The 16,710-nt window shown below is 38.4% G+C and overlaps 1 protein-coding gene across 1 annotated transcript; it reads right to left on the reverse strand.

The window, feature by feature from the left end:
* Positions 1 to 5,493: 5,493 nt before the first annotated feature.
* LOC145129422 (putative pectinesterase/pectinesterase inhibitor 61) lies at positions 5,494 to 8,264 on the reverse strand. The gene is made up of 3 exons (XM_079064120.1): positions 7,090 to 8,264; positions 6,537 to 6,673; positions 5,494 to 6,392 (listed from the first exon to the last, which is right to left on the reverse strand). Exons 1-3 carry the CDS (start codon positions 8,205 to 8,207, stop codon positions 5,695 to 5,697), a joined length of 1,953 nt encoding a protein of 650 aa, XP_078920246.1. The 5' UTR covers positions 8,208 to 8,264; the 3' UTR covers positions 5,494 to 5,694.
* Positions 8,265 to 16,710: the final 8,446 nt, after the last annotated feature.

The following is a 16,710-nucleotide window of genomic DNA, read 5'->3' on the forward strand; positions in this document are numbered from 1 at the left end:
TTACGTTCCATGTCTTATGTCTGGGGATATCTTGCAGAACGAAGGATTATATGATCACTTATCTAAGGACACGTAACTGACTGGGTCAGAGTTCAGCAGCAGCTTTTGGAAGCTACAATTTGCTGGTCAAATTTAGAAGTCATACGAGCAATTATAGTTACAGACTTATCCAAGTAGGAGACTGTTGGATTAGGTGTCTAAGCCCATAACTATAATTGGTATATACTTGAATTGATAGCAGCACGGTCCTTTTGGGTTGCCCTCAAACCTAGCAACTGGACAAGGAAATTATGAAAGGAGAGATATTAATTTATAAGATTAATAAATTAATATAAATGATTTATTAATATGTTAAAAGATTAATATATTAATTAGAAATCATTATGTTTAATTAATAGTTAGCCAGAAATTAATCAGAATTAATTTTGGGGTTAAAAGTATTAATTATAAACTGCAGGGACTAGTTTGCAATTGTCAGATAGTTGAGTGGAAGGCTCCAGAACCTCCTTGGAAGGAGGTGGACGAAATCTATAGGGGAAACCCTAAGGATTTCGTCCAAGGGGATTTGGATAAGGCCTTTGGATTAGCTTAGGCCCCAAGCAAAGGAGTATTAGGGTTTTCCCTAAACCCTAGATCCCTCAGCTATATAAGGAGCCTCCCAGCTCCTGAATTCACTCACTCCTTCATTGGTGAAACCCTAGGGCTGAAAATTGCTTACTCCCCCTCTCTCTCTCCTTCTAATTTCCTTCTTGCTAGCTCTTGGGTGTGATTCCATTAGAGGCATTACATTTGTGGTGTCAAGCTTCCAAGAAGATCAAGATCAAGATCAAGAGGATTTTCAATTGTTTGCTATAACAATTGAAAGGTATGTAACTCTTAAACTCTAGTTTGTTAATTTCGAAATTTCCTCTAGGGTTCTTGTTTTGCAATTCAAAGTTATATGTTCAATAGTTAAAACATAGATCCAAAGTAGGTTGCATGTGAACTTAGGAATTGTTTTCTAGTTTATTTGTTTCACCTAAAACCCATCAATTTTAGGGTTTACTTACAGGCTCCGGCTGATCGTACCCTCTGCATCCTCCATCCTTTATTTTGAAAACCATTTTAAAATTTTTACTTTCCGAAAACCTCCTTGATTTGAGACTGGATTCACACGAGTGTTCCTCCAATTCACTCAAACCAAGGCTCTGATACCAACTTGTAACATCCATAAATTTTACGCCAAATTTAAACTTTTCAAGCATAAATAAAACTAAATAGTATTTGGTTACAAAAGTGTTTTCAATTCATTATTCAATCAGAGTGTCCCAAAAGCCAGATCATAAGGATGAGGAGCGGTACGGTCACGCCTTCGCCTTGCCATGAACTCCTAAAGTACCTGAAACAATAAACTAAAAACTGTAAGCCCGAGGGCTTAGTGAGCTACCCCCAAAATTCCAATACCACACTGATAATACCATATCCATAATAATCAATCAATCAACATGCATACTGGGCCATCGGCCTGACTGGACCGCCCTACCGGGCCTACAGTCCAATTGAATCTATACCGAGCCTTCGGCATGAATGGACCGCCACGTGGGCCTACAGTCTCCCCGGACCGCTCATAGGGTGTGTTGGCCTTCAGCACAGAGCAGGACCGCCTCAACCCAAGCAACAATCAAATAATCATGTGTACATAACTAACATATACTGGCATATACTACTATCAAACATATCTATCTCACTGATCACCAAACATAGCAATCACTCATAACTATAGCACTGACCTAGCAGGTCACTAACATATTAATCCCTACGGATCATAAGAGCATAACATACTGTCTATCCTGATTCCGATCTAACAGATCATATCCACATGTAGCATACCATCACGATAACAACTAAAAAGGGTCGGCCTTGGTGCCTTAGACCCTATCGATATAGTGAGGATAACTCACCTCGCAGATGTCGACTCGGTAGATAAATCCCAACTCTCGAATCACTTGACACAGGCTCCACCACCTATTACCATAGCACAATATACTCATAAGTCCTTAACCTTATAAGGTACTCCATAACCCACTAGTCAACCCCTGATCAAAGTCAAAGTCCTCAGTCAAGGTCAACAGTCCATGTTGACCTTAACTCGCCGAGTACCCTTGGCTACTCGCCGAGTTCCTTGAAACACTTTCCAACTCGCCGAGTCATCGAGGTGACTCGTCGAGTTCCTCCGATTCTCGATCAAACTTTAAGGCCACCCGTTGAGTGTCCTTCTTGCAACTCGACGGATACACACGCATACATATCCTGGAGAAAACTCATCCGACTCGCCGAGTTGTTCATACAACTCGCCGAGTCTATGGCAATCTTCATCGGACTCGCCGAGTTGTTCATCCAACTCGTCGAGTTCAATGCCTATCTTCACATGACTCGCCGAGTCGACTATGCGACTCGCCGAGTCTCTTCAGCCCTTTAACCATGCAGACACTTTCTAAGCCATGCCAAGGCCCCAAATTGCAGATCCAACTTCCTTAGGCATGCTTATCACGTAAAGTTGCAAACTTTACGTGCATACAAGGCTTTAAGACCCTAAAATGGCACAACTAAGCTTGCAATGAAGTCACATCCTTGAGAGAAGGCTCATACTAGACAAGACTGATGGCTTTATGAATCCAGAAGCCAGGGGGTCCATATCTGAAGTTACAACTTCAGATCTTGGCTTAAACACAAGAATCCTTTTCTAAACTTATGCATAAAAGGGTTTAGAAGAGAAAGAGCCAAGGGAAAAACGATTTAATACCTTCAAGAGAGCCCTTTCTGATGCAGAACTTGAAACCCACAAACTCTTGCTTCAAATAGCTTGCTTCCCAAGAGATTCCCTCACCAAAGATCTTCCTCCAAGCTTAAACTTCAAAAGAATACACACACACTCAAGTTAGGGTTCTTCTGGACTCTCAATGGACTGCAAAGAGGCCAAAGGAGGCTTATGATTCTTTAAATAGGGTGCAAAACCCCGGGATTAGGGTTTCATCTGCCAGCTCCTACTCGTCGAGTCCCTTAATGGACTCGGCGAGTAGGTCACTAAACACGCGTATCAAACCCGCTGCTACTCGACGAGTATGGCAACCAACTCGTCGAGTAGGACTTAAAACCAAATAACCTTTTATTTAAATCCATACCTGGAATCGGGGCGTTACATCAGGAGTTAGGCACAGCCCGTGCTTCTGGACTGAAGCTTTAAAATGCCTCAAAACAATCAAAAATCTTTCGGTTAAGTTTCGTAAGTGAAGTACGACCTTGGTGAGACATAGCCCCTATTTGGACTTTTTTTAGCGATTTGGCTGCAGATAAGCTCCAGATATGCTCCAGTTTGCTCCAGAAATGCTCCAAAGACTTTCAAACTACCGCTCCACTTCAAATTACATGAAATAGACACAAAAACATGAGCAATATGAGAATTCTTACAAAATACATGAGTTGAACATAAGCATGAAATATTATGCAAAATTCTAATAAAAACTACCCAAAAAGATGCGGAAAGTGGCATCTATCAATACTTTTAATTGATGATTAAGTGATTCGTAGTACCAGTCTTCGCTGTCTGAGAGCTGTTGTGTTTGTCTGCTATTTGTGAGGTGAGTCTTCTCACTATATTACCTATGTGTGTATGCTAGACTAGCCGAGTTTTGTTTGCTGATTGTTGTTATGTGTATTATTGATTTGATAATAACTTCATGACTATTGATAGTCTGCAGGGTTGCTGATAACTCATAGGGTTGCTGATAACTCATAGGGTTGATGTGAGCCCATAGAACTGCTGATAGTCCTCAGGAGTGCTGTAGTCCCATGGTTGTTGATAACTCATAGTTGTTTATTATGTTGTGATGTATGTGATATTTTGGAGAACTCACTATGTATCATGCTTACATTTGTGGATTTAATGTGTTTCAGGTACTTCAGATGATCATAGAAAGGCGAATGCTTGATTATACACACTCATCGGCAGCTTTTGTGATTCCGCATTATTACGATACTCTAATTTTTAGGATGATTGCATATGATACTTATGGATTTTTCTTGACTTGGTTTTTATGGAAACGACGTTTTTAGCTAAATTAAAAATGAAATAATTTGGTTATCCAAATGGGATGTTACAAAGTTCAACGAGAAATCTAGAACGATTTAAAATGCCAAAAATTATGTGTAGTATATGGTTGGAGAGACCTGAAAATCTAGTTTCCAACGCAAGAAATGATGAATTGTTCGAAGATTTCTAAAAGATGTTATGCTCGTTTTTTATAAGTTGTCATTTTTCATAAAAACAATCTAGTGGTTGAGGTCATTTTAATGTGACCAATATTTTGAGTTGCACTAGTCTTTTAAGATACCTATATATCTCTAATGAAAGTTTCTAAGTTTATAAGTTATTTATGTAGTATCTTAATGTTCTAGGGGTTTGGGAACAATCCCAAAATGCGTATAAATAAGCTTGATCATTTTCCTAATGATGCAACCAAGTCGTGGAGGGAAAGAGTTAGGGATGGAAGGTTAGATAACATAGAATCTTTTTGAGGTAGGTTGGTGAATCCAATACATGTTGATCATAAATAGTAGTATGGTCCGTCATAATTAGTTGTAATTCAGGGTTGTGACCCGTGATTACGTTTTGACGCCCAAGGTAGAGATGTACACTCAAGAGTCAAGAGAGTGTATAAGAGTGATACAGAGAATTTGAGAGCGAGCTCTTGCTTATTGATACCTCCTATGGAGAACGTATTTATAATGTTGGTTAGGAGAGATTGTCTACTTTATTCATACATGGTACTGTCTCCTTTTGAGACGTTTGTTAGGTGCAAAATTTTTTTGGAAGGCACGCAATCTTGATGGAAGAGTTGTGGCGTGTGGTGAGGTGATTTGATGCCTTTATTATGTTCCGGCTTCGGACACATTATATAGTTGTTAGGCTCTGGAGTTCGGGTGATATTGCCTGGTGCTGGAGTGGTATTGTCAATTGTGTACATTGTCAATTGTGTACAGTACTGCTACCTAAGTTGTTTGGGAATTGTCCCCCTCTCCCTTCTTGTGTTTTGTTATGTTTTAAATTTTTAATTGTTTATTACTTTGTAATATTTTGACTATGCTTTGCAATTTGAGAGTGATACTATATTCACTCAAAATTGTATAAATAACACTTCGTTAAAAGCTTTATGTTAATATACTTGTGTTTCATGTTAAACATTTCATGTTAATTGAAACCTTATATATCATCTTATAAACATACGCCTAAAATTTTACTCTTCTAGTTATTGTATCATCTTATAAAAATACGACTAAAATTAACTTTACTCTTCTAGATATTTTTTCCTTTATCTCCTAACAACTTTATAGTTACAAATTTCAAAAAGAAAACCTTTGTTAGCTCATCATGAACATCTGCATGATAGACATAACTACAAAGAGCCTTTAGGAAATCACAATCAGTATAGAAAATAAAGCCACCGACAATAGTAATTCATAAATGGTACAAATTTCATTATCACACACCCCACACGCAACCAACCAAATTTACCCTTTTACATTTTATACCGTATGTGAGACTTCTGGGTTATTCTAATTTTCAAAAGAATTAGCAGATCTCATAAGTCATCACTATAATTATGCTCTGTATAATTAAATCATATAATATAAATCGAACAAATACATATCAATCAATTACTCCGATAAACCTGCCAAGAAAGCAACTCCGGTGGCCGGCAGCCATGACGATCCATATATAAACTTCCCGACAGTGAACCGGTTTGCCTCAATAGCCGATGTAATCACCCGATAACCCGGCCATTTGACCCGTTGCCCGATAGCACCACCCGGCCCGTAATTCATATATTCCCCGTAGTATAATGTATCCAGTGCAAACGACCCGTCCCATTCCAGCCAACCTTTCGGGTCAATATGATCACCCATGTAGCTTAACAGGTACACTGTCCGGGCATACATCTTCCATGGCCGACCAAGGAACGTTTGGATACTTCCCTTTGACGCCAAAAGATCCGGTTGGGCTAAAAGCTTACATGAATGGATCGAGATCCCGGTGTTTTGATTTGGGTCTTTCCGGTTTTGGGCCGTGATTGTCACCTTCTGTTGATCCATCGGCTTCCGGGCAATGATATTGCAGTTTTGGATGACGACGGCGGCGTTGCCGAAAATGAAATCCACCGTTCCATAAATGTCACATTCACGATAGAATTGTCGTTGTGAGTGTACGTATAACGAGTCTTGGTATCCAATTATGTTACATCGGTAAATCACCGACTTATCTGCACCCACTCGGAGTGCCACAGCTTGGTGTTTTGCGGCACCGGCGTAGTTCTCGAACGTAATGTCACGTGCCATGAACCCTGCTCCGGTGGCAGCTGCAAGTCAAATGTTTATTTAATGTACAACTTTACATGCAAGGGGTACAAATGATTAGTGAAATGATGGAACAACGCACATGGAAAGGAGGCAAAAGTTGAAAATGACAATTCAGGACATGGGTTATCGGGTTTTATATTTACCAAAAGAAGCAGTGTGGAATGTGGTCACGTTATCAGCAATGCTCACTCCTCCTGTAATGACCGTTTTGCCCATACCATCGCCTATGAACATCAAATTCGTTTTCTTCCTTCCTACCTTTAATTCTTTCTCTTCGTACCTTCAAAATAACAAACAAACAAAAAAGGTTATGAAAATAATAATAATTTGCATTACGACTTCAATGTCGGAATCATTGCTTACGTTATAATTAACCCGCACCAAACTTAATTGTTTTTATATACCATGCGTCAAATCCTATTTATTATTTATTAAATTATATATGTGAATATTATTTGAAAAAATGAAATTAAAATTAAAATAATATAATATAACTACATGCCAAATATCCAATCATCCACTTCTATATTAATTACTTGTCTCTCTTTTATAGTATTATTTAATATTTAAAAACGTACGGGATTTTTACCGTTGACTACGAGAAAACTGACAGTGGTATTACTGTAACTGGACCAAACTAAAATGCCCTTTTGAAAAGTGACATTGAAAAGAAAAGAAAGTGCGTGTGTTTTTTACCTTCCAGCCTTCACGTAGATGATGAATCGGCGATTACTATTCTCAGGTGCTTTTTTGATCGCCTCCTTGATCGTCTTGCACGTGCCATTGCCGTCTTGGGACACCACTATGTCGGCTTGAATTAGGGACGCCGGCGTCTGTATCAATCTTCTCTCTTTCTTCCTCACCCACACTGGAAATTCGGGTAGCGGTGATAATTTACTGGTTTCTTCTGCTGCTGACATTAACCTCCTCCTCCGCCGGTTCTGTATCGGAATTCCATCTGCATCCTCGTCCTCGTCGTCATCAGATGATGAGTATATCGCCAAGCTATTGCTCACGAGCTCCGATAAGTCCTTAAGCTTCTCTCGCATCTGATTCCTCACTTCTCCTTCCTCCGTCTCCGACAAACCGTCCGTACACGTGTCTTGATTCGTGAGCGACGCGCTGAGCCACGTCATCACGTCTTCAGGTGATCCTAGGCGCTGCGGGTCACCGTCACCGGAAGGGGCGACGGAAGTTAGAGAGCGTGTGAGCTGGTCAACGGAATCCTCCAGAAGCTCGAGGCAATCGTTGTATGCCGACCGTGCACGTCCGTCCATTTCCAGATTGCTGAGATCGGTAGACGTATACAACGCCTTCCCGACATGATGAAGCGTCATGTTGACTGAAATGTGAACCAGTTCCTTATCCGATGCGATGAGTGAACCCGGGAAATCGACAAGGGAATTGACGCACAGGTTCTGGTAAAGTGTACGGCTACAGACTCGTGATATGGCTTTCGTCGGCTGCCGGTGGGTCATTGAACCGGATCCACCACCGGAGTCTTTACTTCGGAGGACCACCACTAGTGTCACAGATACCGCCGACGCGATAATGAGTGTGAATCCGACTATGAGAAGAAGGAGCTTTAGCCTCGACCTTCTTTTGGGGGTTGGTTCAAGGGGTTCTGATGAACTAGTGGCGTAATGATCCTGCGTCAATTCAGCATCGGATTGTGATTTTGCTTCAAGCCTGCCGTAATTCATGATTATTCTTAGATTCTGAACGATTGGTTGCAGAAGAGAGAGGATCAATTTGGGGATGATGATCGAGAGGGTCAAATCGGAGAAAGAATGAATATAAATATACACATACATACATACAAAAGGGTGGGCATAGTCGACACTGTTTAGTGATGACTGTTTACTTGGACCACGAGAAATTTAGTTTGTTTTGATTTATAAAATTTTATGATATGATTTTAGGTTGGGATGAGTCGACACCTTTTAGTCGACTTTTTATCTGTGGGTCGGTGGTGGTATCGTTTGTGAAATGGATCCGAACAACGCGTTACCACTGATCGGGAGAAGTCACAGGCTATCTAACTCGTTTAAATCTCTCTCTACTCCTCTTTCACACAGTGTTAATATATAGATCGGATGATTACTTAAAAATCGGTGAGAATTATAAGAACAAATATTTATCGTAATATTGAAAGAATTAGTGGTTAACCAAATCCCATGGGAGTAACGAAACATAGCTATATTGGGTTTAATACCTTAATTTAATGAAAGTGAAATATTGATAATATTTTTTAACATCCAATTTAGCTCTAGGAAGTAAGGAAACCGAATGTTGGTCGTAAGGGTAATACTTTAAATATAACAAGTTTGGTAGCTAAATTTGTGAAAGGGGAAAGTAGATATGGAAGCCTTCTTAGCGTTTTGAGTTAGTCGATCAAGGGAATGAGTAGAATGTGTGTTCTTGAAAGAATAATCAAACCAAATGGGGGTTTTAAACGAATACACATATTTATGCATTGGAGAAGAATCCATGCCTAGAAATTAATTCTCGAAGGTATGAACACCTCCCTATTTGACTTGCATTCGAGTGTTTAAGTTGAAAATAACGAATCTCATTTATTTCAAATGGTAATTTGGGATTAGAGTGTGAAATTCTTTGAATAAATCTTAATTATTATCATCCTTTGAACTTGACTCTAAGATGTTTAGAGATGTTAGGTGTTGAAAATGAGAAAAAAAAGTTGTAATTATATGATTTTGGTGTAACATCTTGATGTCAAAGTAATTTCAATCTCAACCCTATGTTTGAATAATGTTATATTTTAGCCCTTGGAATTGGAAAAGATTGCATGAATGGCACTTAGTGGCACTATAGTAATTTGGGCTTTGGGTTAGTACGCTAGGCGTACGAAGCGTACGCTGAGCATACCAGGGCGGACCTTAGTATGATGGGCGTACACCTCGTACGCAGGGCGTACGCACAGGTTGTCCAAGCACTAATTTTTAGGGTTTTGGCCCTATATAAATGTCATCATAACCTCATGTCCCCTTCCTTCTTCAGCTTCCCTCTGTGAGATCGACCCCAAAACCCTAAGTGAAAGAGTGCCTTTTTGAAGCCTATTTGAGTGTTTAGAAGTGTTCTTGAAGGAGAAGAGTGTGATGTGAAAAGTTTGGAATTGGGAAGCGCCTTGGATTTTGATTTCTTCCTTGATAGTAACCTCCAGAAGGTAGAAAGATAGCCTCTTGATCACTCCATCTTGTAGATCTAGACTTTTGCTCTTTTGAGACACTTTTTGGCCCCAAGGTGGTGATTATTGAGCATGGCATGTTTTTGACCCAATAAGTCATCCTTTCAGACCTTAGGGAGGGTCTTGAGTCATAAAAATGTAGTTTTGTTGGTTAGTTTTGCTCCATGCATTCTTTAGAGGGTCTTAATGCATTAATATGTAGTACTTTGGAGTATTGGGAACTTAATGGACATGCAAAGTCATAAAGTTGGAAACTTTATGACTCTTGAGGATGATTTAGCCTTGGATTTGAAAGTTGGACATAAGAACTTAAGGCATTAAGCTCTTAATGAAGTTTGGGAAGTCTGGGCGTACCCTCTGCGTAACTTGAGTACGCAGTGCGTACGAGGTCAACTCTCCCATTTGCGGTCAATGCTCGAGTACGTCCCGCATACTTCTGGAGTACGCCCCACGTACGCGCCCTGAGTTGACTCGGCTAGGTTGACTCAGTTGACTTATTGATTTTGACCAGTTTGACTTTGACCAAGGGTGACCAAGTTTGACTTGAGGGTATTTTGGGTATTTTGGATTATGTTTGTGAATTGGTCATTTGGATGGATAGGCGTCGGTGAAAGATGAGATTCGGAGTCGGGACCTCATCAACTATTGTTTAGATTGAGAGGTGAGTCTTCCTCACTGTACTTACGGGTCGAAGGCACCAAGGCCAACACTTTGGATTGATATCCTGGTTTACCATACGTTGTTATGCTGTGATGATATGTTAGATCTGTATCCTGGTATATAGGATGTTGCTATGTTGTAGAGATCTATTAGATCGATATCCTGGTATTTGGGATGTTAGCATGCGGTAGTGATTTGTAGATCTGCATGTTGTCTGTTGACTGGTTATATGTTTATATGTTATGTATATGTCGACATGTTATGTGTGGTTGGGTTGAAGCGGTCCTGCTTTGTGTTGAAGGCCAATATACCCAGGGCGGTCCGGATAGACTGTACCCCGCGAGGCGGTCCAGTCAGGCCAAAGGCCTGGCGAGTGGTCCGGATAGGTTGTAGGCCCTACGAGGAGGTCCAGTCATGCTGAAGGCTCGGGAGAAGTCCAGATAGGATGTAGGCCCTGCGAGGCGGTCCAGTTAGGCTGAAGGCTCGGTTATGCATTTTGTTGTTTGATATGTTTTATGTGGTGGTACTTTGGGGGAAAATCACTAAGCTTTGTCTTACGGTTTAGTGTATTGTTTCAGGTACTTCTGATGATCGCGGGAAGGAAAAGGCGTGACCATACACATCCTGGATTTTTATGTTGTTGATCTTAGGAGACTCTGATTTTAAATAATATTTTGGAAACAATGGTTTTGTAAGCACTTTTATTAGTAAAATGGTCGTTTTTAAAAAAGTTTAAATTTATTGTGATTTTGAGATGTTACAAGTTGGTATCAGAGCCTTGGTTTGAGCGAATTGGAGGAACATCTGTGTGAATCCAGTCTCAAACTAAGGAACTGCAAAGGCTTTAAAAATGATTTTCAAATTGTTTTAAAAAATAATCAAGAAAGGGTGTGATGTGTACGATCAGCCGGAGCCAGTAAGTAGACCCCAAGTTACCACACTGTTATTTGATGGTATGTTATGTTAGAACATCATGCTAGTTGTGGGATAGGGATCTTCAGGAATTTCATGATAGAATTGTCTGATATATGATGCCTTACTTCCTATAGAGTTTCTTATTGATTATTGTATGACTCTTTCGGGTGTGAACTAACTACTAATTGAATACGTTAAGTCACATACTGCATGGGTTAAATAATTTTAGGGTAAAGGATTTGGTCATATTGTACAACTCTTGTCTATGTCCAACCGTGGTAGGGTTGAATCTTTTAATCTAAGATTATTTAAGTTATGTTGCATGTGATTGTATTCATGCAGTAGTTAACTGGCACCAATGGGGGTCGTTTGGCAATTGATGGAAGGGTGAGGTATGGAACCTAGGATAGCCTAGGGGTACGTAGTACTCATGATGTGATTTTAGCAAGTGTTTGGAGTATCATTGTGGATGAGTATGTGTGTGAGCGGTCGACCTGAGGAGGAATGTTTTACCCACTCTCGAGAGAGTAAGAATAGTATGTATGTGTATTTTCTTTGTTGTATTAGTTTTGCGTGGTCGTAATGATCCTTGAGACAAATACGGGTAGGTGTGGAAAGTAGTATGGGCCCGTACTATTAAAAGCACATAACCCGTACCAAGATGGTACGCTGTGCGTACTAGCCCCAAAGGGAGCACGCTAAGCGTACGAGCTTAGTATGCCCCGCATACTCAGCAGATGGGCTTCGGATTTTGGGCTTCTCGTTTTTGGGCCCATATTTGGACATTAGGAGATTAGGGCCTTGTTGGGCCATCAAATTTCTATTTTTGGGTTGATGCCATTATGTTAGGTTCTTTTGGTTGAAGGCCCACGAAGGGGTTTGGGCCCAATTTGGAAGATTGGGCCAGAATTGAGCCTTAGGTGTCCATTTTTGGAATTGGGCCTTTTTGAGTAGTTGGTTTGGGCCTTGGCCTTGGGTCAAGTTAGGTAAATGGTAAAATGGTCTTTTACCCTAGTTGGACTCTTAGATATGAATCGAGACCCAATTATTAATTGGATGTTATTGGTATTGATAACGCGGGGATTGTCGGACTAGCAGCCAGAGAATTATCAGTGTGATTCAGCAGTTTGAGGTGAGTCTTCCTCACCATGTTTAGCGGGTCGAAGGCACCAATGTCGAACCATGGTTTATTATGTTAGGGTTCTAGATTTCTGTGTGACTCTTGCATATGTATGTGTTTGTATGCTTAGTGGGCGGGGTCCATTGTATGAGTTAGGGTGAGGCTCGTTATACTCAGTAGGCGGGGCCCGTTATGCGAGTTAGGGCAAGGCCCGTTATACTCAGTGTACGGGGCCCGTTATGCGAGTTTGGGCGAGACCGGTTATACTCAGTGGACGGGGCCCGTTATGCGAGTTAGGGCGGGGGCCTATTACACTCATCGGGCGGGGCCCATTATGGCTTGATATGTGTGGTATGTGGTATTTGGGGGAAACTCACTAAGCTTCGTGCTTACGGTTTTCAGTTTATGTTTCAGGTACTTCTGGTGCAAAGGGGATGAACTCCGGGTGATTGCAGTACACACACTATTTTGTTCCGCATTCATATGATTACTCTGATATTTTATGATGTAGTGATACACTTTGATCCATCCTGGTTGTATGACAATGTTTTAGATTACCGTTTTATAAATTCTAAAATGAAATTTTTGGGTCTTATTTTTGGGTCTTATTTTTGGGACGTTACATACACATTATTCTTAAAGTGCGAGCTACGTCGCAAAATTACACCTCCTCATACATGATTTTTGTGAGTTTGTGCAAGAGAATATATCCCCTTGAAATTTAGGTGGAAGGACATGTGTAATATCCTATTTTCGGTACGTGTAATTAAATTGTTTAGAATTCATCATGAATGGACCTTGTTGGACTTGAAATTCGCTATTGGGCTTGTCCAGCCGAGAAAGAGCGGAGCGCTCTTGTAAAGCGTGGGGCGCCTAGTTCCTTGGGATGCCTGGATTTTTAAGGTTTAAGAGTTATTTAAAGACACTTAAGCCTCTAGGGTTGGATCATTCTCAACCTCCATCAACCCTAGAGAGTGTCTTAGCAAACCATAGCCCTCTCATATCATAGTTTAGCTTAAAATCCTCTTGAGAGCTTATCATCTTTGTGGTCAAGACTTGAAGAAGAAGACTCGATTTTGGTGTGTGGAAGCAAGGGGTGATGTAGATCCAGAAAGCTTGCTTATCTTCTAGACCTTTATGAGTATAAAGCTCTCAACTTTCCCATTTTGGTGGTGAGCTTGGAGTAGTGATGAATCCATTTCTTTATAAGCACATAGAGTTGTTATTTGGACCATTCTTATTAAGAAAGTTGGCATCTTAGAGCTTGTTCTCTTGGCCATGCAAAGTAGGTTGTCTTTTGTCCCCTTTTTGATGTTCAACTTTAGATCTTGTGCATTTGGGTTCATATAAATAGATAAAGTTGGAAGCTTTATCAATTAGGACATTGTGGGAGTTCAAATCTAGAGGTTGGAGCCCTGTCTTAACAAATTAAAGCAAAAGTCATTGAAAAACTAGCCAAAACGCAGGGTGCTTTTTAGGGTTTCTTATTGCGAGTTGGTTTGCGCATGGGTTCTGACCCCATAAGGTGTATTTGCAAGGTCGCACAAGCCCATAAGTGAGTGATTTTTAAGTAGTTTTACTTGTAGGGTTTCATAAGTCTTATTGGTAGGGCTGTAAACGAACTGAACGTTCATCGAACTGTTCGTGAACGTTCATCGAACTGCGGGAAGTTCGTTTACGTTCGTTTATTTAATAAATGAACGAACATGAACACAAATTCTTGTTCGTTTAGTTAAACGAATGAACATGAATAATGGTCTCGTTCGTTCAATTATGTTCGTGAGTGTTCGTTTATGTTATTTGTTTACGTTCATTTATGTTCGTTTATATAAGTTCCTTTTATGTTCATATATGTTTAATTGTGTTTGATTACATTATTATAGTATATGTTCATTTATGTTCATATAGGTTCAATTATGTTTGTTTATCTTCGTTTGTTTATGTTCGTTTAGTATGTTCACGAACATAAATGAACGAACATAAACAATGTAATTTGTTAAACGAATGAACATGAACAAAAAAACTCGTTCGTTTATCCGTTCGTGTTCGTTTATTTGTTCGACTAACTTAAACGAACGAACATGAACAAGCTCTCGTTCGTATTCGTTCGGTTCTTCTACATCCCTACGTATTGGTAATTGTCATGGCTTATAGGTGATCAGGGAACACTCTATATAGACAAAGAGTGCCCACTAAAAAGCAACTATGGTGAGTACATAATATATTGTGCACATGCCCCACAACATGTCTTGTTTTCCTTTTATATATATATATATATATATATATATATATATATATATATATATATAATGTATTACTTTTTAGTGTATATACTATTTATATAACTTACAAGTAAAAGGATTTAAAGAAGAAAATAGTTTTAGGAAGGGGTTGTCTTATATAATGTTTAATCATTTTCAAAAGACGTAAGGTGTTGCATAAACCATGATCTTATAGCATTCATTAATTTATACATATTATATGGAAGAATGTGTTGGAATTTTAGAACATCTTCACGACATGTTTGTATTGCAAACGCATCGTGTGGTACGTATGTTATGTAGCATAGTACGTTTTGAATCCTCCGACTATACTGACTAGGATTCTTGCATTGATCATGATCTTATAACATGTTTCTTCTAATCATCGTTCCTTGGAAAGAGCAATGGAACCCATAAGATAATTAAAGAAACGAAAAAAAAAAAACAACTTGAGAATTTGGCACAAGTGTTCATATCACTCATCTCATCTTTTATATTGCACTATTTATATGAGTTGAATTTGAGTAGTGCTGCTGTCTTTGAGTTTAAAATACAAGTTTTTTTCCCCAATTAATGGTTTTATAGAGTTTTATGATGAAAAATAGCTTATTATTTCAAGATAATTGTGGTTATTTTGTTAAAGTTTGAAAAAAATAGTTTTATGATATTACTCTATTAGTTTAGATGGGCTTTTCAATGAATAACTCAAAAAATACAGATGGGCATTATTTGATTAAAAGTAAAGAAAAAAAATGTAAATGTTAATTAAAGGGAAGTAGAAAATACACGATGAACTTAATTATTTAAGTAAAAGAAAAATATTTCTGGTGTTGACTTTTTATCTTTAATGATGATGGTCTTTTTGATCTTGTAAAGCCCATCAAGGTTCTCGTCGGTCTTTGCTAGTTTGCTTCGTGCCCACCCTCTTAACAGATTTAAAGTTATTCCTTTGCTTTTTTTTTTTCCTTCTTTATGTAAAGGTCATGTAACTACAACTTTTCTTAAATTTATAACTAATTGATATATATTAATACTCAAATAGAATTTAGAAGCTTGTGTATTTCTATATATTTTAACGATTTTTCAAGCGTAGATTTTTTTAAGTTATTTCATTTTATTGTATATCAATAAAAATAAAATCCAAACTATCATATATCTTTGTTGCATAAATTGATCAAAATTACCTTGTAAATGTGTAATACACTCTACACTTCTCCCATTTTCTTGTTTCCCTTTACTTTTCATCTCTTTGATTTTGCCTTTTAGGCCGGAGGGTATGGAGAGGAGAATGGCCGAAAGATGATTTCACTTACATTGACATACCATACCGTTGTTGCGCTTTAGAGGGTGCGGGGAAAATATGAGGGGAGTCTATCCCTCACTTTCTCTCATCGTGTGATTGGTCAGTCTTTTTCTTAGTTTTGTATTATTTATTAAATTATATATTTATTAAAAATTATAAAAAATTTATCAAAATTCTTTTTTTTAATTCTTTACAAAATGAGTATAATATTTGTATAAAATATATTTAGAAAAATAGAAAAATAAAAGGTAGTGAAATATAGTAAAAGGTGACAATTTTCTATGTTTTGGGGAATGAAATGAGAATAAAGAAAAAACTGAAGTGACATTCAAAAAATAAAATATCTTTCCATATATAGTCTACGACCTTATGTCGTGTCTTTCCTTTCTTTTGAAGTGCCTAATTACTATTGATCATTTTAATTGTCAAAAAGAGTAAATTATATTTTTAGTTCTCAGTGGATTATATTTTTATTCTCTATAATTTTTAACTATTTATAGGACATTAGTAAATTATGTTTTTGGTCCTAATGTGAGTTAATTATATTTTTGGTTCCTATACTTTTTAATTATTTGAAAAAAGACAACTGTAAAAATGGTCCATATGGTATGTATTTTTTTTTTGGGTTTCCGTCCAAACCTTGATTTTTTTTTTTATCTTCGTGGTCCTTTTGGCCATGTTTCTACGTGGAATTGGTCCGTCCGAAAATTAAAATGACTATTATACCCTTTTATTTTTAATTTATATTTTTTAATATTTATTTTAATATTTTAATAATTAAAACAATAGAAAGGTGCCCACACACATCCTTAACTCCGATGGAACCATCCTCATTTCTTTCAAAGACTCT

This window comes from Lactuca virosa, chromosome 8 (genome assembly GCF_052849685.1).
Source record: "Lactuca virosa cultivar CGN04683 chromosome 8, Lactuca_virosa_CGN04683_v6, whole genome shotgun sequence".
In the NCBI taxonomy this organism is placed as follows: domain Eukaryota; kingdom Viridiplantae; phylum Streptophyta; class Magnoliopsida; order Asterales; family Asteraceae; genus Lactuca; species Lactuca virosa.